This window comes from Lampris incognitus, chromosome 14, assembly GCF_029633865.1.
Source record: "Lampris incognitus isolate fLamInc1 chromosome 14, fLamInc1.hap2, whole genome shotgun sequence".
NCBI classification, from domain to species: domain Eukaryota; kingdom Metazoa; phylum Chordata; class Actinopteri; order Lampriformes; family Lampridae; genus Lampris; species Lampris incognitus.
The window spans coordinates 33,625,121-33,644,718 of NC_079224.1; the positions used below are offsets into that span (position 1 = coordinate 33,625,121).

The 19,598-nt window shown below is 44.1% G+C and overlaps 1 protein-coding gene across 4 annotated transcripts in view; it reads left to right on the forward strand.

Moving 5' to 3' along the window:
- The first annotated feature begins 15,474 nt into the window (after nucleotides 1-15,474).
- ctnnd2b (catenin (cadherin-associated protein), delta 2b) overlaps nucleotides 15,475-19,598 on the forward strand; it is a 168,825-nt gene continuing 164,701 nt past the window's right edge. For all 4 annotated transcript variants that reach the window (XM_056292726.1, XM_056292727.1, XM_056292728.1 and 1 more), the window contains exon 1: nucleotides 15,475-15,606. In XM_056292726.1, the coding sequence (XP_056148701.1) occupies nucleotides 15,475-15,606 (132 nt within the window). The remainder of the gene's footprint in view (nucleotides 15,607-19,598) is intronic.

The window sequence follows — 19,598 nt, forward strand, 5'->3', positions numbered from 1 at the left end:
GTCCTGGTGTTGTATCGAACTCTGGCTAGGTGGAAACAGATCTCGATGGCAAAACAGAATTTGATACAAGACCTGGTTTTGCCCCCTCGGCAGACTTCTGGAAGTTGGCCAATCAGACGAAAGTTGGCTTTTAGGGAGGGGGGTCTTAAAGAGAAAATAGCCCAAACAGCCCATTTCAGACAGAGGATGAACAAAGGGGCTGCAAAAGGGGCCAGTATAAGATAAGGATTTTTTTTTTAACTTTGAATCATGTGAAGCTACTCTAGTGGAGCCCCAGAATAAAAATATAGAGCTGGAATGTGCATGATATGGCCACTTTAAATTTATGTTGACTCTGATGGCAGTGGGTGAAGTGAGGTTGTGCTGTGGTTTGAACTCATGAATTATCCGTGAAGGAAGACCCTGTCACTAACCCCAATGACACGCCTGCACGTGCAGACCCAAACCTGTAACATTTAAATGAAATGGTTTACTAAACATGGCATCCCGTGAGATGACGCTGTGGTGTGGTGTTCTGTAGCAACAATGGATACATCCTGTGTGTCCTTTTTACATCTTATTCATTTTTCTTTTTTGTTGCTGACTAAATAGATGAATACTCTTTATTTTCAGTAAACATCAACGAGGCAGGCTTTAGATAGGTCATGACTGCAGTGTCAGCTACCCGTTGTACACCCAGCTGATTATTGTCAGTTTTCCATAAACAAATGTAACACACAGTTCATTCGAAAGAGGTTACCGCCTCAAGATACCATGTAGGCTTTTTTTGTTTCCAACCATGTGATGCACGTCTGTCGAATCTGACTCCAACTCAGTCTGAATATAGATGGTAGTGCTTCTGTCGTAAACAGCAGTGTCAGTACAACAGTACTTGAGTAAATAGAATCCTCGGGGGAGGCAGGTCTCTAAACTAAAGCGACTGCTGCAGTGAACAGCAGGCATTTCTTTGAGCAAATAGGCAATGAAACAACATGTAATGCCAGTTCGCTCTCTTAAACTCCCCCTCCAGTCATGTTTTAAGGCATCTAAAATTCTCTGCCTGATATAATAAATCGTCTCGTGTTTTTTTTCCCTGCAAAATAAGTTCAATTATCTTGTTAAAATCCAGAAAGTCACACGTACTTCTCCCTCATTAAAAAAAATCCAGAATCTATGAATATGCAAAATATCCCCACCCTCAATTCAATTCAATTCTCCCCCGACCCCCACCTCTCTGCTGCTTGCCTGCAGTGCATACACCTGCTCATGGTCGACTCTGCTCATCACTCACAGTAACTTCTGCTTGTTTTCTGTTTTGCGTGCCACTGTATGCTACACGATGGCAGGTGGTAATATAGGCGTAATTCAACCATACATGTTTGAACCGGAAACTGATTCCGACGAAGAAGATCAAATTGGATAGGATTGCTGTGGTTTGTTAGCGCCAGCGGGGAGGAGGAGGTGAGTTGGTATGATTGTGGAGCCTTTATCCTCCCTGCTGAGCCACCAGTTCGCTCTCTTGGGCCAGCATGGCAAGCAGAGCCTCACCACCACCGTCACATCGGGCGCAGGTGAATGTACGAGATGACCGAGATAGACGAGAGAGACAGCAGGCTGGTGCGGATGTAGAGAGAGACGGGGGGGAGATCGAGGGAGATGCCGTGTGTGCCACGGACAGTACACTGCGCCAGGCGGGGCCGCCACTGGGTGACTGTCACCACGAGGAAGCAGAGCCGAGGAAGTCAAGTCAATTTTATTTGTATGGCCCAATATTACAAATTACAAATTTGCCTGAAGGGGCTTTACAGCAACACAACATCCTGTCAACAACTCCCGAAAAAAACCCAACTCTTTAACAGGGAGAAAAAATAGGAAGAAATCTCAGGGAGAGCAACAGAGGAGGGATCTCTCCCAAGATGGATGTTGTGTGTACACAGTTTACAGAATACAAAATTTAAATGAGGATAACAGAATTATGAATTATAAAAATTATGAAGAATATGATGAGCAGGATGCCAAGCAGTGTCCAGATGCCACCGGAAAAGCCCAGGACCCAAGCCACGTGACCAGCATCACCATGTAAAAAGAAGGAAGAGGAAGGGGTGCGAGGTGCGCCAGGGAGATACTGGGAAAGTTTTCCATGTCGGCCAGATCTGTGGCCAGCTCTGTCTACTCTTTGTCTCTGTATTTACATAGATCATAATGAATATATCTGTGTCGCATACAAGTGTATGTATCAGACTATGTTATCAATCAGTTAATAATGTGTGCTAGTGATAAACCTTGGTCCTGTTCGCCGGCCTTGTAAAGATAAACACTCAAGATGCGCCATTAGGAAGAAATGCTTCGAACACCATAGAAAGTCTCAGGTAAAAGTGAAAGAAAAATAAAGTTTCTGGTTGACCATCACGTCGGCTTCTGCTCACTGTGTCCCCAGCATAAATGGATGGCACAGTGTTGAGCTTCAATATAAGTTTTGTGGCAAAACCCTTTTTTTTTGTGATAAAATTTAAAAACAGCCCTCTTGAAAATGGCTACTGGAAACCCACGTTTTCTCTGAAAGTTTGGCTGGAATGTTGAGATTTTTCCAAATAAACTGCACCCATTTCACTCGGATTCTCAGGTCCTTTGGTAATAAATGAAAGCTCACGGTTTCTCCTTTTGTAAATTTGTAGCCAAAAACAAAACTTATAGCTGGCAAAATTACCATAAGTAAGCTACACCGCTTCTCCTCTGGTTCGCGACGCCGAAGCGGATGCACCTACGTAAAGCAGCACCTCGTCCATTAATTGGATTGGTTCCTTAGGTTTGTGACATATGAAACCCCGCCTGTCTGAATCCGTTTTGTTGAGTCTGTCCTTGGTACACTGCAGTTTCAAAACAGATATGCTCAGCCATGGCGTGTACTGCTTATTTTGCTCCTGATATTATGTCTTGTAACATTACACAGCACCACATGGGCATGTTAACAAGGTTAAAAACTTGATTTTCACCGGAAGGGGTCTTTAATAGAAGGAATGCAGACAGAATTGCTCTGATCTGTTGAGGCAACAGCTCTCAGCAAGCTGTCCCAGCCGTCCCTTTTCAGCAGCCTGAGAATCACTGATAATGCAATCCTTTACTGTTGTAATGTTCTTTACCTCTACCTAATGACCCCCTGTAAATGTCATGCATAAAGAAGCACTAGATATAATGAAACCATCTCAAAGTCGCCATCAGCTAGACCGAATTTGAGCGAATAGATCTACAGAAAGAACATCCATATGCCCAAGTGATGACACATGGGGCAATGTACGGACAAAGCAATGTCCATCCATCCATTATCCAAACTGCTATTCTGAATTTGGGTCGCGGGATGCTGGAGCCTATCCCAGCAGTCATGATTTGGGAAATGGAAAAAGGCTGGAGTTTAACTGGAGCTTGTTTCATGATGATTTATTATATCAGGGTTGCATAAAATTCACTCTTCGTGACATAAATCCTCGTGACAAAACCCCCTTCTTGTTATACATTTGACTTGAAAAGATGGCATTCTGTTCACATGCTTTTTTGCTATCAGGCGAATGAGTGAGCGAGGAACACTTACATGAGGAGGACTTTGCATTAGCTTTAAGCCAAAGTGTAGATCCACAGGATAGTGGTTAAGTACACATCTCTGATCGTAAAATTTACTGACAGCCTTCTGGAGGTCAGGCTGTCATGTGCGGGTAGATTTTAAAACCATTCAAAACAGCTTTCACTGGCATAAATCTGAAACTACGTCAGAGTCAAAAATCCAGCATAGTGACAACACATTTGCAACTCAGTATGGCTCCATCAGACAAGTAAAATACTTTTGTCATTTTTTGCCCACTGTGGTGTTGAAAATGTGCTTTTCATCAGAAAAGTTAGGAGTGTGTCTATGTTCCCTCAACCCTATTTCATTGAACTTACCTAAACTTAACCTAACCTACCCTAACCTGACATAACCTTAACCTTTACCAAACCCTAACCTTAACCCAACACTTACCTTAACCTAGCCTTAGCTATAGCTAACCTATTCCCTTTTTGGGCCCTTTTTTGGACAGCACAGTGGCCCAGTGGTTAGCAATGTTGCCTCACAGTGAGAAGGTCCTGAGTTCGAACTCCAGGCCGTCCCAGGTCCTTTCTGTGTGGAGTTTGCATGTTCTTCCCGTGTCTGTGTGGGTTTTCTCCGGGTGCTCTGATTTCCTCCCACCATCAAAAAGACATGCATGTTAGGGTTAATACTCCTGTCTGTGCCCCTGAGCAAGGCATTTGAAAGAAGAACTGGAGTTTGTACCCGGGCGCTGCAGCTGCCCACTGCTCCTATACAATAGGATGATGGGTTAAAAGCAGAATGGCAAAAATAATGTGGCTTTTTTTACTTTTCTATTCAATAGCTAGCCCACAGGGCTTAGGGAACATTGGGTTGACCCCAAAATGTGGTACTTTTTGCAGCAGTCTGACTGTGAATAGTGAAATCCTGTCTACCAAATAAAGCACCGAGTAGAACCTTTTTTTAAATTTTTATTTTTAGACCGCCTGTCCAATATCAACCCATCATCTCTGGAAATTTGGCTTAATTTTGAATTATTACCGTAAGAGCATCATGCTTCAAGTGTGTTTTCAGTAGGCTAACAGAAAGGGAGGAAGATTGTCTGTCCAAAATATTTTAAGCTTGTGTATATTGTCTTTATATTGTAACGTGCATGGATAAGAAGACACGCTGGCCGCTGGCTCGCGGGTCTGACCCTTTAGTCGAGCGGTTAGCGATGTCTCCTGCGGTGCGGGTGATACGGGTTCACTTCCCGGCCGCGGCAGTTCCTGTGGTTGCGTTGTCCCCCGAATTCGCTACAATATGTTTAAAAAAAATGGTGCTGTGGGCTTCATGGATACTTTTTGATATAAGAGTTTGTTCCAAATTGAGATATGCATTAGTTGGATTTTGTTGGAGAGACAGTGAAGATAACTAATGAAAGTGAAACTCTTAATGTTTAATTCACCTCAAGGACTATGTTTACAAATAATTATTTTTAGTTTTTACATAATGTGATGTGTTGGTTTTTCCAACACATGGAACAAAGCAACCTCAGTGAACATCGCCACGTTTCAAGGATGTAGTCTGGAAGGAGGATGCTTCATCCTGAGTTTGTTTGAACATCTAATTCAGTGAGCGGGACATCCACAACGCATGTTAGCAATGCGGCCGCAATACTCCAAAGTGGTTTTCAAGTTGTTATTGTTCTGGTAGAACTGGTTTGGAGCTGACGCTTTGAATATTGAATTTCTATTAAATTATAGATTGTTATTGTGACTAGTTGTCTCTTAATGGTTACGTTTCTCATACAGGGTGCTACAGCGTCCTCATTTGACATTTGGAGGAATTGGGTCTTGGCTTAGGGTGTGTGTGTGTGTGTGTGTGTGTGTGTGTGTGTGTCTGTCTCCCTGTGGGTGTATGGGTATGCATTTGTGTTGGTCTGTGTATGTGCATTTAGCACTCGTTTGTGTGCCTACTGTGTTTACACATGCTTACAATAAATGTCCATTAGCGGATGGACTTCTCACCACTGTCAGTACACTCTTTTAATGGCTGGTTAACCCCCATGATACCCTTAATTCCATCTGTCAGAACTGTAGAGGAATGTGGCGCGTCTTGAATTGACAAGATCTCATATTTGCCCGTTTGTATGTGAATTAGTTTGTATATGAATCCTTTTTACCCAATCACAAGCTGTTAATTGAGAGGGCTTGTCCATTTCATTGAAAAACTAATTTCATTTGGTAAACAAAGGATGGATAATTGACATGTGATTGCATCAGCTTCGTCTCCAGAGTCCAGTGAGTGCTTTACTGGAAATACTTATGCTCACGTGCGTACAGCCCCCCCCCCACACACACACACACACACACACAGTCATCACTGCAGGTTAATGAAGTGGAATGCATATCATCAAAAAGTGATTGACAGAAGATAATTTTCTCATCAGCTCTTTGTTTTGAGTGTAGCAGACAAGTGTCTTGCAACAAGTGTTGCAAAACATTTTGGTCCATTACTTTGAAATTGTCCATCAGAGGAATACAATATGTGAACGTCGTTTAAAATCTAAGCTTAGTCCAGGTAGCGTGGCGATCTATTGCATTGCCTACCAACACTGGGATCGCCGGATCGATCCCCATGTTTCCTCTGGATTGGTCGGGCGTCCCCAAACTGGCCGTGTCTGGGGGTGGGAAGCCGGATGTGGGTGTGTGTCCTGGTCGCTGTACTAGCGCCTCCTCTGGTTGGTTGAGGTGCCTGTTCAGGTGGGAGGGGGAACTGGGGGGAATAGCATGAGCCTCCCATGTGCTACGTCCCCCTGGCAAAACTCCTCACTGACAGGTGAAAAGAAGCAGCTGGCGACTCCACATGTATCGGAGGAGGCATGTGGTAGTCTGCAGCCCTCCCCGGATTGGCAGAGGGGGTGGAGCAGCGGCTCGAAAGAATGGGGTAATTGGCCAAGTACAATTGGGGTGAAAAAGGGGCAAAAAAAAAAGTCCAAGCTTAACATCACACAATAACAAAGACAACATCAAACATGCCCGAACCTTATTTCCAAATGCTATAGACAAGGAAACTCAGATAAAGCTGATGACATTGTTTGTGTAGGCGTTGTTCATTTAAAAATCTACTTGCGAGGACAAGATCTAGACAAAGGCACATATGGCTGCTGAAGACAAAAACAAGACTAACAAGTGTTAATTGAACCACAGGGGACCGCCTGTCAAACACTTAGCAAACAATCAGAGCCTGGAAGAGACAAATATACACGCGTGCAGGGTTGCACAACCATAGGCCTGTACACGTGCACACACATACACACACTCACACATCCTCATGCACACGTGTGGTGCACTCACAGGCATGACCTAATACATGCAAAGTCAAAGCATAATCATGCACAAAAACATGCACATATATAAGTCATGATTAAGGACATAACCTGCCATATGTACACACAATATATACACTGATATTCACACACATGTTTACCCATGCAGATCCGTTCCATTTCAAACAGACATTTTGTGCTAATTTATCTCCCTAAACATCTGATCTGTGGATGAATTAAATCTTAAACATCTTATCACTGATAAGATCAAAAGGTCAAAAGATTAAGCTCAGTGTTCCTTGTCAACCGCACCCATCCCAGCCAGGCGAATTAACATTCCCAACATTGCATTTCAAGATTACTGCTCTAACGTACAGGCCTGAATATCCCAGTGCTACTGCGCTGAAATATAGACCTAAATATCCAAGATTATACTTGACTGAAATAAAGCCTTTAGGCCTAATCCATATTCTAAGTCCTCTGGCTCTAGCCGGGCCTCGGGGCCTACTGTAACCTAGTTCTACGGTCTGTTATTGGGGAAAGCTGCTTTCAACTGGTCAGTTGTGTTATGAGGGTTCGGTCACAGTATGTTGATTTGACCTATATTTGGCTGGCTGCCCTGTCTGCACTGTCAACCATGGATGGGCCTCTTTCTTGTTTTGCTTTAATGGGGAATTGGAATGCTGAACAATATGCCTTTAAAACAAAACAAGAGCCATGCTCCATGTTTGACCATGCAGAAACTGAGTTATAGGCCCCCGAGTCGTGTATTGAGCTCAAGTTTATTTTTTCATATGAAAATTATTTACTTACGAATGGTTCCCTTAGACACGAGAAAAGGGATGGATAAGAAACGGTAATGGGCAAAGGAACAAATACAGCTCAGAAAGTCAGTCGAAACAGTTTGTGCAGGGGGTGATTGGGGTCCCTTACAATAACCGCCTTGTGCTACGTTGGACGCTCATTATACCTCCTCCACAGCTGCAGCTGAGCAGTGTGCCACAATGCCTGCAGTGGCATGGCAGTAATAGTTACAGTCACAGTAAGTTATCCTGAAAGGAAAGTAGATTGGCACTGATAAGGCATAATGTGATTTGGCTTACTACTGGGTCAGTGTCTTAACAGAGAGAGAGAGAGAGAGAGAGAGAGGGAGAGAGAGAGATAGATTTGCTGTTGGTAATGATTGTGAAGACGTGTGTGAAGTGACGGTGCAAAAGGGAAAAGCGTAACAAAAGGAGAAATGACAATGGCGGGAAAAAGGGAGAGAGAAAGCAAGGGATACAGAGAGAGAGAAAGGACATGGGCATGACATGCCGTGCCCAAGGACATGAGAGCTGTGTAGCCACAGAGAAAGGGAGAGTGAGAGAGACCAGGATAGAAAGCTGGAATAAAGGGTAACTAAGGCCTGGTACTCAGTAGAGCACTTTTCAGATCTTAACTGGTGTTGAAAATGTAGTCGACCGCAAATATAATGATAATAATAATAATGATAATACATTTTATTTATAGAGCGCTTTTCAAGGTGCTCCAAGATGATTACATAAGTTAAAATAAACAAAGCAACACACCAAAAACACAACACACCACATTAATCACACATTAAAAGCAAATCTGATAAGGTGAGTTTTGATTAATGATGTGATTGTGGACAGATCGGTGCAGTCTCTGATGTGTATCAGGAGATACACATCAGAGTTTCAGAGGGAGGGGGCAGCTATTTTGAAGACTCCACCCCAGGTCCGGTGCTTGGTCCTGTGTGGTGAAGACAGGAGGTTGGCATCGGAGGAGCGAAGGCTGTGGGAAGTAGTATGGTAGTGGAGTAGGTCGGTGAGGGCCCAGTTATGGAGGGCTTTGTGGGTGAGGAGAAGGACTTTGAATTGGATCCGTTGTGGGACAGGGAGCCAGTGGAGGTTCTGGAGGACAGGGGTGATGTGGTCACAGGAGTGGGAGTGGGTGATTAGGCAAGCAGCAGAGTTCTGGATGTGCTGGAGTTTGTTTAGGACTTTGGATGATGAGCCATAGAGAATACTGTTGCAGTAGTCCATTCTGGATGTGATCAAGACATGGGTCAGGTTTCAGCAGCAGAGAAGGAGAGCCATGGGCAGAGACAAGCTATGTTTTTTTGGGGAAAAGGGCAGTTGTGGTAATTTGACTGATGTGTGCAAAGGAGAGGTTGCTGTCAAAAATGATTCCGAGGTTGTGGAAGTGTGGGGAGGGAGACAGAGTTGAGTTATTGATGGTGATGAAGAAGTTGTGAGTGGTTTTTGTAGGTGATTTGGGACTGATGATGATCATGTCAGATTTATCACAATTTAGTTTGAGGAAGTTGGTTTGCATCCATGATTTAATTTCAGTGAGGCAGTGGATCAGCGTGGTGTGAGTTGCAGTAGTATATCTCCTCTAGGATTTAGAGGAGATGTATAGCTGGATATCATCGGCATAGCAGTGGAAGTGGCGATCATGATGACGTATGATGTTACCAAGGGGGTGCATGTTAAGGATCAACAGGAGAGGACCAAGCACCAAAACATGGGGGACACCCTGGGACAGAGGAGCGGTGAAGGAGGTGCAGATGTTGATGCTGATGAACTGTTGTCTGTTTGTGAGATATGACTTTAGCTGGGAGAGGGCTGTACCAGTGGTGGTGCAGGAGGATTCAAGGTGGGAGAGAAGAATCGTGTCATTGATGAAGTCGAAAGCTACAGTGAGGTTGAGGAGGATGAGAATGCTGAGGTGGCCAGAGTGTGAGGAGAGGAGGGAGATCGTTGGTGACTTTAAGTTGGTCTGTTTTTGTGCTGTGCTGTGAGTGGAAACAAGATTAAAATGGTCCGAACAGGTCGTTGGAGATAGGGTAAGCTTTGAGTCTAGAGGCAACAACATGTTCCAGTATTTTTGACAGAAAGGGGAGATTGGAGATGGGCTGGAAATTGCTCATTATATCAGGGTTGAGTCCAGGTTTTTTGAGGATGGGGTGACAGCAGCCAGTTTAAGTGTAATGGGGAACTGAACCAGAGCTGAAGGAGGAGTTAATGATTTCTGTGATGAGTGAGGAGATACCTGGGAGACAGTTCTTAACAAGATTGGGTGGGATGGGATCCAGGAAGCAAGTGGAGCTTCCTGGATCTCCTGGATCCTGGATGTTTCTGGTCCGAGGAAGCGGCATTGGGACAGGTTTGCTTTGTACCTTACAGACAGGACACATTTTGTACAAATTCAGAATTACCGATCAGAAAGTAAACTCCAGTCAATAGTTCCTCATAGAGCTCTATAGGGTTTAGTGTTGAGGCCACCCCTGTTTATTATTTACCGCCTTCCTCTTGACATCTTCTGGCACTATGGTATCTATTTCCACTGTTACGCTGATGGTACACAGCTTTATGTGTCCACTAAGCCCATTTCCACTCTCCCCTCCAGTACCCTCACTGCTTTACTCCATGATATACAGATATATTCAACAAAGGTAAAACTGAGCTACTGCTCATTGGCACTAAATCTACACTCTCAAAAACTAATATTTGCTCACTCCCCATTGCTGGAGCCACCATACCTGTCTCCTCTCAGGTTAAGAGCCTTGGTGTTATGTCATATAAACAATTTCTCCCAGATTGGCTTTTTCCATTTGCGAAACATCTCCAGACTATGGCCTGCTTTAAACACAACACTCCACGGAAGTCTTAGTCAATGCTTTGGTCACATCACGCATTGACTACTGCAATGCGATCCTGGCAGGCATCCCCAACAAACGTATTCACCGACTTCAACTCATCCAGAATTCTGCCGCACGGATTATTATACATTCAAAGTCCACTGAACATGTCTTTCCCCTGCTGATCAATTACACTGGCTTCCTGTGTCACAGTGGATTAACTTTAAAATGTATTATCAACATTCAAAGCTCTTCATAATCTATCCCCTGCTTATCTCACAGACCTCCTTCAGACTTACACTCCATCTCGCTCCCTGTGGTGTTCACCAGCAGGTCTATTGGTGCTATCAGCCATCAACCTCAGCATAATGGGTGCCAGGGCTTTCTCCTATGCTGCAGCCAAACACTCGATGGTGTTTTAAGCCCCCAAAGTACTCTTAAAGGCAGCGCTGCATGGAAGGCACTCCCCGCCCCCAACAGTTTCATCCAATCACAGCACTGGTTAGAGTTAGGGTTAGGGTTAGCGCCAGTGCTGGGATTGGCTGAAACTGTAGGGGGCGGGGAGTGCCTTCCATGCAGCGCTGCCTTGAAGAGTACGTTGGGGGCTTAAAACACCATCGATCCACCCAAACTCTGGAACTCCAGTCCCCATCATACCCGCATACTGGACTCCATTACAGCATTCAAAACTGCTTTTAAAACCTACCTTTTTAAACTAATATACTCATTTTAATAGCATCAAATTCATCTTTTTTAACTCCTGCTGATGTATGCTGTGTCTATTGTGTGTTCTATTGTTGATTGCACTGTTATTACTACTTTGTTTTATTGTATTTGATGTAAGATGACCTTGACTGTCACGAAAGGCACCTTTAAATAAAATGCATTATTATTATTACAATCGGTTACAACCAGCCTCAGATCTTGATTAGCCCCCGCCATTGTTGGGAGGAGCAAGTCATACCTAAAATTCGACTTAATTATCCTTTATTGGCAGTGATTACTTTTCAGGCATGTTGGTCGGCTCCCCAAAGCTACAGGTGCCATCATGCAGGTGCTGTGATGAATGACTTCTTTACTGGCCTTTTTTGTTGTTGTTTTGTTTCCATTGGCATGGTGGTACTGTAGGTTACCTTAGTTTGATGGCCATCCTCGCCAAGATAATAGTAGGGGAAATACTGGTGCGTGCAATGGTGGCTATCAGGGCCTTCTCTGCTGCACCTGTCCTCATCAAAATCATAATTTGTTATTCATAGTTAAATTGAAGTGTGCCTTAAATATGTCTGAATTAAATTATTTTCTCGTGGGGCTGAGCAGGGATTTCCTCTGTCATCTAAACGCACCACGGCTCCTTAGACCAGCAAACCTTTCCTTGAAGCCCGAAGCTGCAAACTGATTACAAATTTGAGTGACCGTATCATCAGCCAATCAAATGTTGATGTGTAGCTTGAGCCTTTGGCGGGGTGCGAGCAAACTAAACGCAATGGCCGCCGCATTCACAGCTACTGACGATTTCGTTGCTGATCTACGTCGTTTTTTTGCAAGTCTGGTAGGATTGTCTGCATGTTTCTTTTTTTGTTTTACACATTCTACCAAACGGACTAAATTACGGGATAAAATTCGCGAGAGAAGGCTGCCACGAGTCTCTCAGGTGAGGTGGAACTTGTAACGGTCAGTCCGGTAAATATAAACACAGTAGTGCTGCAATGCCAAATAGCGCCACAGGGAGGCTTCTCCCTTTGCTTTGTTGTGACGCACTAGAGTAGAGCCGTTCTCGGCGTTGCTTCGACGTCCAGGAGAGCGGACTCTCGCCGTAACAGCTTGTTGCAGGTTATGATTTCTGTTTTACACTGTTCACGTATGATAGGTGAACATAGTGCCCGTGGAGACCTGGCATGGATGGTCGATGTTATGTTATGTTTGATAGAATAAAGTAGCAGTGTGGAAATTCCCACCTGGTTGTCCGTCGACTGTAAACTAATCAGCTATCCCGGGGCTCTTGCCAACTAGCCACATGCTGCTACCTCTCTACCTACATTAGCCTAAAGTTACAAACTTCAACTCCAGGTTGTTGTGCACGTTTTCCTTATTGAATTGAAGGCGGTGCACTGATAATATTGTAGCTATACGTTATTGAATTTGTTGAAGTTGCATGAGTGACTGAACACTACAACTGTGGAAACTTGCTGGGATTATAGGTTTGGTCGCGTGAGTGCGTCTGTCTACGGCTAATCTAGCAAACTGCTGGACCTATCAGCCTATTTGTGTTCTTTTATGTGCACAATTATGAATGTATGATCAAGAACCTCTTGTGGTTGTGATTAAAAACCTTCAGGAAAGGTTTGTTCACGCTAGCACTGCTCCCGCTGCCTTCTCCCTCCAGCCAATCACTTGGCTCGACCGCTTGCTGTCGCTCTACGCATGCGCACAGTTGAGTTTGCTCGGGCAGCGGTAGTGCCCATTATGTGTTAGGGAGTGTTTTTGAAAGTAAACGAGTTGTTACTCCTATTTCGCATATCAGCAATAATTGACTGTTGATCTCGGCACAGGAGAACTGGGGCTACACTGGATGAACCGAAATAATTCACTTTATTCGCCTCGCCGCCATGTTTGTGTAACTGACATCATGAGGTTGATTAGACACGAGTGCCATAGACTCCAATGTTAAAACTCCACTATAAAAATACATTTCAAGAGTAGGATTAATCACAGACACAGCTGGAATTCGCCTCAGTAATAAAACATTTCCCATGGCTGAGCTGTTTTCTTACCGTTTTTTTTAATGCTTTAGAATGAATAAAAGTCATTCGGCTACATTGATTTTATATCATGAAAATTTTAATAAGGGCCCTTTCTCCCGGTAGGTAAAAAAGGGGTGGGTGGGTGGGGGATGCAGTTCGTTAGTGAAGGCCCTGACTGAAACCCCACAGTAAGCTACTGGGTGTGTGCTAGACCCAAGGTAGAAGATAGAACAGAATGCAATTATGATTGTAAAGCCCCCTGAGACCAAACTGTGATTTATAGCGGTACTAATAAATATTATGTAAAGGTGCAATCTCCGATTTCTCTCCATTAATTAGTTGTCATTTTATCCATTTGAAAAGTGATTATTATGTTGCAATTCTGTTAGACATATAATCAATATTACAGTAGAACAATGTTGTGAAATATTTGGATGTAGGAGGCAGAGAGGAACACGCTCGTTGACAATGATTTTGTGGGACTGCAAAGAAGCTGTAGCAGCAATTTTGGCTGGTGTGCTGTCAGCTCACCAGTGAACAGTTCCCACCCTTGTAAAAATTGATCCTCAGACTAGAATTAATACAGACAGTCTAATACAAACTCTACAAACTACATCAAACTATATGGGAACACTGTTGTACTGTAGTATTGGTTGTCTGTCCAACAGAAGCATCACCACATCATCATCATGTTTCAATACCTTTTCCTGTTTGAGTAGGAACGTGTTTGCCGCTGCACCAGCCTTCATCCTACCCAGTCAAAATGTTTAACAAGCGGTATGGAGAGTGTCGCCAACCATGGTAAAGATGTAATTTAGTATTATATATACTTAACCTGACTCCATGGTCCAGATGGATAAAGTAATGATTTATTCATGGAGAAAAGTCACCTATTTCAGCTTTTAACAGCAAGAGGGAAATAAAATGGGTCTAGGAGCAAGTGAGACAGAGGGAGGTTAAAGGTCATGAAATATGGAGTGAAGTTTTGGAAAGAAATGAAACAGAAAGGTGATCAGGAGAGAGGGATGTATTCAGCATACCAAAATGGGAATGTATTAAATAAAAGGCAGAATAAAGCATAGGAAAAACATAATATCCAAAAGACAAGTATGTAGGTAAATGTGAGGAGGAAAAACCAAACTCTGGAGAGTTGGAAGCCACGCAAAGGATTCCAGTCAGACTGTTAATGGCGGCAGACAATTATTCTCGGCTCTACCACTTCCCTAACCTTTCATTTCCTCTCCTTTATTCTCATCTCTCTCACCTCGTTGTCCTCTTCTGTGTCTATCTTGAGGAGAGAGTACTTATTTTCTGGTCTCACCTTTGCTGTCTGCTCTGAGGCGGCACTTGACTTGCGTTCTTACTTTGGCCGTGGTCTGGTTCGTGCAGACAGGCGGACATTGTGCAGAAGATTCCTCCCGACAAGCGTTTCGTCAGCGCGTAAAGCTGGCTCTTACAGCCGCTGCTAGAGCTCCCGGATTATGATGCACATGCCAGGCTTGTGTCCTCCTGCACTTCGGTCACATGTAATTTACACATTACACGCACTAATATCAACACTGTCCAGTGCTGCCTCTTGGCACATACGGAACGCACACACACACATACACACAACTCTGCAGGCATGCATTGGTGTGCGTGCTTGTGTGTGTGCATGCGGGCATGTGTGTGTGTGTACGTACACGTGTGAGAATGTGTGTCAGTCTGTTATTCATAGGAGGTAAACCAGCGCCCACGGTTGTGTCTGACTGTGTCACCCCGGCAACTTGTTTTCTCATGAATGTGTTCGCTGTGAGAGAGTGTACATTAAGGAGTGACTGCCATCCATAGATGAGGTTTGTGTGTGTGTGTGTGTGTGTGTGTGTGTGTGTGTGTGTGTGTGTGTGTGTGTGTGTGTGTGTGTGTGTGTGTGTGTGTGCATGCATGATGTTTGTGGTGCATGTTTGTGTTGTGAGTGCGTGTGACTACAACTGCATGCCATTTTTCTGTTCTCTCATGCCTGACCAAACCTCTATGCACCACAAGGCACAGGATGCAGACAGATGTTAACTCTATGTGCATGCATGCGCGTGTGTGTATCTTCATGTCTGTGTGTGTGTGTGTGTGTGTGTGTGTGTGTGTGTGTGAGAGTGTGAGTGTGTGTGTGTGTGACTGCACGCACCAGTGTTTTCACCCCTCACTGTGTGTGTTTGTCCATGCATTTTCAGCGACAGCAACACGCTCTGTTTCTTTTCCAGGAGGTATGCCAGTGCCCAAGGTGGCGTCTGACACTGCCAGTGCTGCTGCCATGTTGAGCCCCGTTCTCAATGCCTCCAACGGAGACGGCTCCGAATCTGAGACCACCTCTGCTATCCTCGCCTCCGTCAAAGAACAGGTCAGCACCCTCCCACACAATTCAACATTAACAGTAGACCTAATTGAAGGCAGCCTGGACTGACTAGACTAACAGTACTTCACCATGTGGTCTGAAACTGGTGTGTACACATGCACACTTGGTACAGCCTGCCGGTTGTACAGATACTACTGCATGTAGACACAACATGCGGGCCCCCGTGCCATTTTCATGCCTTTGAAGTGCCGAGAGTTTGGGGGAGTGTATTAGCCTGAAACCATAATGTTAATAACTCCTCTTATCAAGATAAATATGTGACATTTACGCTTACATTTCAGATAAAGATTTTTTTTTAGTAGATTTCTTCTTCTTACTTATTATTTTGCCTGCAGGGGAGAATACCAATTAAGAACCTCAGTCTTCACACTCTGTTTGTTTTGGCACATGGGCGGGAGGGTAAAGGACCTGTCCGGCCAGTATTTCTTCCATTCGTTGGATAATGGGTATATTCATAGTACCATGTAGTATGTCTCTATACCAGGACATTTGAGGCAGAATAAAAAAGATTTCCTGAGCAAATGTGGATTCTAAATTGGCACGCGGTTTTTATCAGACATGGAGATTCCCATGTTTGTTTGCTTGTTGTTTTTTTTCCCACTTTTTATCCCCAATTGTATCCGGCCAATTACTCCACTCTTCCGAGCCGTCCTGGTCACTGCTCCACCCCCTCTGCTGATCCGGGGAGGGCTGCAGACTACCGCATGTCTACTCTGATACATGTGGAGCCTCCAGCCGCTTCTTTTCACCTGACAGTGAGGAGTTTCACCAGGGGGACGTAGCGCGTGGGAGGATCATGTTACTCCTGGCTGGAGGAGGCGCTAGTGCAGCGACCAAATCTGGCTTCCCACCCGCAGACACGGCCAATTATGTCTGTAGGGATGCCCGACCAAGCCGGAGGTAGCGCCGGGATTCGATCCGGCGATCCCTGTGTTGGTAGGAAACAGAGTAGACTGCTACGCTTTTTTTTTTTTTTAATACTTTAATTTTGAGTGTTTATGATGTGCTGCTCGGGACCTGAATTATCCATTGTGTCAAACTTAAAATCCCTAAATTCCCCCTAACTACTATTTTATCTGAATGTTATCCAATAAACAGGCATTGTCAGCACACTGTCATCATTTTGATTATTTTCCTTTTGCCGAGTTTACAATAAACATATAATACACCATGGTGTACATCATTTATGGTAGAATTTAGGAAAGAGTCACTTTCTGTAAAAAAAAGAAAAAAGAAAAAGGCCTAAAATAGCTCGGATATTGGCAAGTTTGCAAGACAGTGTGTGTCTTTATGATCTGGATAGTGTCTAGAACTATTTATGTTGTGTGTGGAGCGAGACATGACAGTTTCTATTATATAGGACCTAATTTAACACTGATACAGTTATTAATATGTGGCTTTCAGCTCATGGAGAGATAAGATAAGTCGTTTTTGCGCGCGCGCGCGTGTGTGTGTGTGTGTGTGTGTGTGTGTGTGTGTGTGTGGCTAATGAAGTGTGTTCTAAGATGGGATATGCAGAAGCCAAAGTGCGTGAAAACTCTGAAAGAAGATAAAATGCATTCTACATGTTTTTGAATACCTGAGTGAATCTGGAGTAGTTACAAGAGACCGGCCATGCTGGCAGGACACTTTAAAAGTAGGCCAAATAGCCCTGCGCGTGCGCGCGCGCACACACACACACACACACACACACACATCGATGTGCAGGAAAAACGAAAGCTGAAAGCCAAAAGTAGATGAGCCGGGAGGAGAGGAGAGGAACGGAGAGAGAAATGAATGGGGGACGTGTTGGGAGGTGGTCTTTGACAGTGTACCCGCTGATGGTGGGGTCAAATTGATTTCTTCTCTTCTGTTTTGTTTTCACCGTGTTTTTCTTCTCTCTCCCTCACTTTCTTTGTGCACTCCGCTGACATCATGATAATTGTTTCTTTGTTTAAAACGGTTTATTTTCCACTCTTTTTGTGTTTTTCTCTCAGCTGTGTTGTCTCTGGGCTGTGCATGAGTCAGCCTGACAGAACACACTGGGGTTGTATTTGTTTCTGGGTGGAGAGGGACAGAAACACACACACACATGCACGCACACACGCACAGCTAGAATTCCATCCGCTTCCTGAGAATTGTGGGGCACAGAAACTTGGTCAGGCGTGAGAGAACAGAAAAATGCCATACATTTACACTCACATGCACTCACAACACCACATATGCCCCTCAAATTCTTTTCTCAGTGCAACAAACACGTGGTCCCTACACACACATGCATGCACACATGGCTGCAGTATGTATGTGTGTGTGTGTGTGTGTGTAATGTGTAAATTATAGGTGATGAAAGCACGAGAGTGTAGAAAAGGATCTAAAAGGTGGTGAATATGAGCTAAAATGGTAATATGTTGCCTGTTTTGATACACGAGATAAACAAGTCTGATGGCTAAAGGGTTCCAAAACTCCCAGCTGGAACATCCCTCAGATACACACACACACACACACACACACACACACACACACACACACACACACACACACACACACACACACACACACACAGATATTTCATGCCTTGTGTTAATCAGATTGTGTGTAGTCTGTTTAGGCTCACATCAGGAGAGCCCTGCTTCTGCTTTTCTGTCCGTTCCCCTCTACAGATCAATCATAAGATTGATTAGCCATTCAACCTTTTATACCTCACATCTGCTGGCTTTGTCTCCGTAATCGTCCGTCATCTTCACTGCCAATACAGCTGCTGACAGGAGAGCGCGGTTTGAGATGCAAGACTTTCCGTCCAAAGTGAAACATCTACCACGTCAAGTATTTGAAGCCTCCTGTAATTAATTCATAGCAAGACGTGAACTGACATTGACTGTTGCTGTAGCGTGTTTAGGTCTTTATTCAGAACAGTCGCATTAGGAGTAATACAGTCGTCTGGAGTTGCGAAACACTTAAGAGGAATATATGGCTGCTCTTGCTGTTTTTTTCTCAATTTGCAGGACCCTGTAAGAATGTGAAAGGAAATCCTGTAAGATTAAAAAGCTTTCCAAGCATTGCATTTACATTTATTTTCACATTTTAGGGCAGACCACTGTGTCGGTGCTTATTTTGTCTCTATATAGTTGCCATTTTTCTCACTAACTAATAGTTAGCCTGGCTTTCACCCACCTGTTTTACTTTGGCCCACCTACCTGTTTTACTTTGGCCTATGTGTGTTGAGCATTTTTGCTTCTTGGCCTTCTATTGGGAAATTTAAATATTTTGATTTACCCTTTTTTTCTTTTGCATAACAAACTATCAGGTGTATTTTGTCCCACCGGGTGTGAAACTAAATAGCTGTAGGCCAAAAACAGTGTTTTCCATAACCTCTCGCCCGGTCGCCTGTGAGGTAATTAATGTGAGCTCCATCAAGTCGTTTTCTTTGATTTGCAGTCAAGCAGAACACGGCGTGTCTACGGACCGACCCGCCGGTCCAGGCACCTTCAACTAGAGGCGTTTCGGTCCATTCTTCCATTGTCACTGTGAGTTTAAGCCAACTCATTTCAGTCCTTCACACCTGACGTCAGCTCGTTACAAAGGAAGCCATTGAAGTGGCGTGACACTTTCCCCGCATCGCCGTTCATCCTTCCAGTAAGCGCAGCTCATGCAGTTTCTTTGTAAGTTAATTTGTGCTGCTCTATTGTGCAGCAAGGAAAACGCATTGGAGCCTTTTGCGCGAGTTACGAGCAAATAAAATGAAAATGGTAAACAAAATCGGCCTGTTTGCAAGCACATCCATCCCATTTACAGATGTTGTGATGTGTGAGATTAAATTTTTGATGATTAAAAAAAATGGCATTAATGGTGTCGAGGGTATGTCGGAGATTTTTAATTATGCTCACCGTTGGATAATTGATCTGGTATTTCTTTTCTGGAGATTTTGTTATGCCGACCGAGCAATACCACTGGGTGGGTTTGACTTTTCCTCCCGCCTCCAATCGCTACCCGCTAATTTT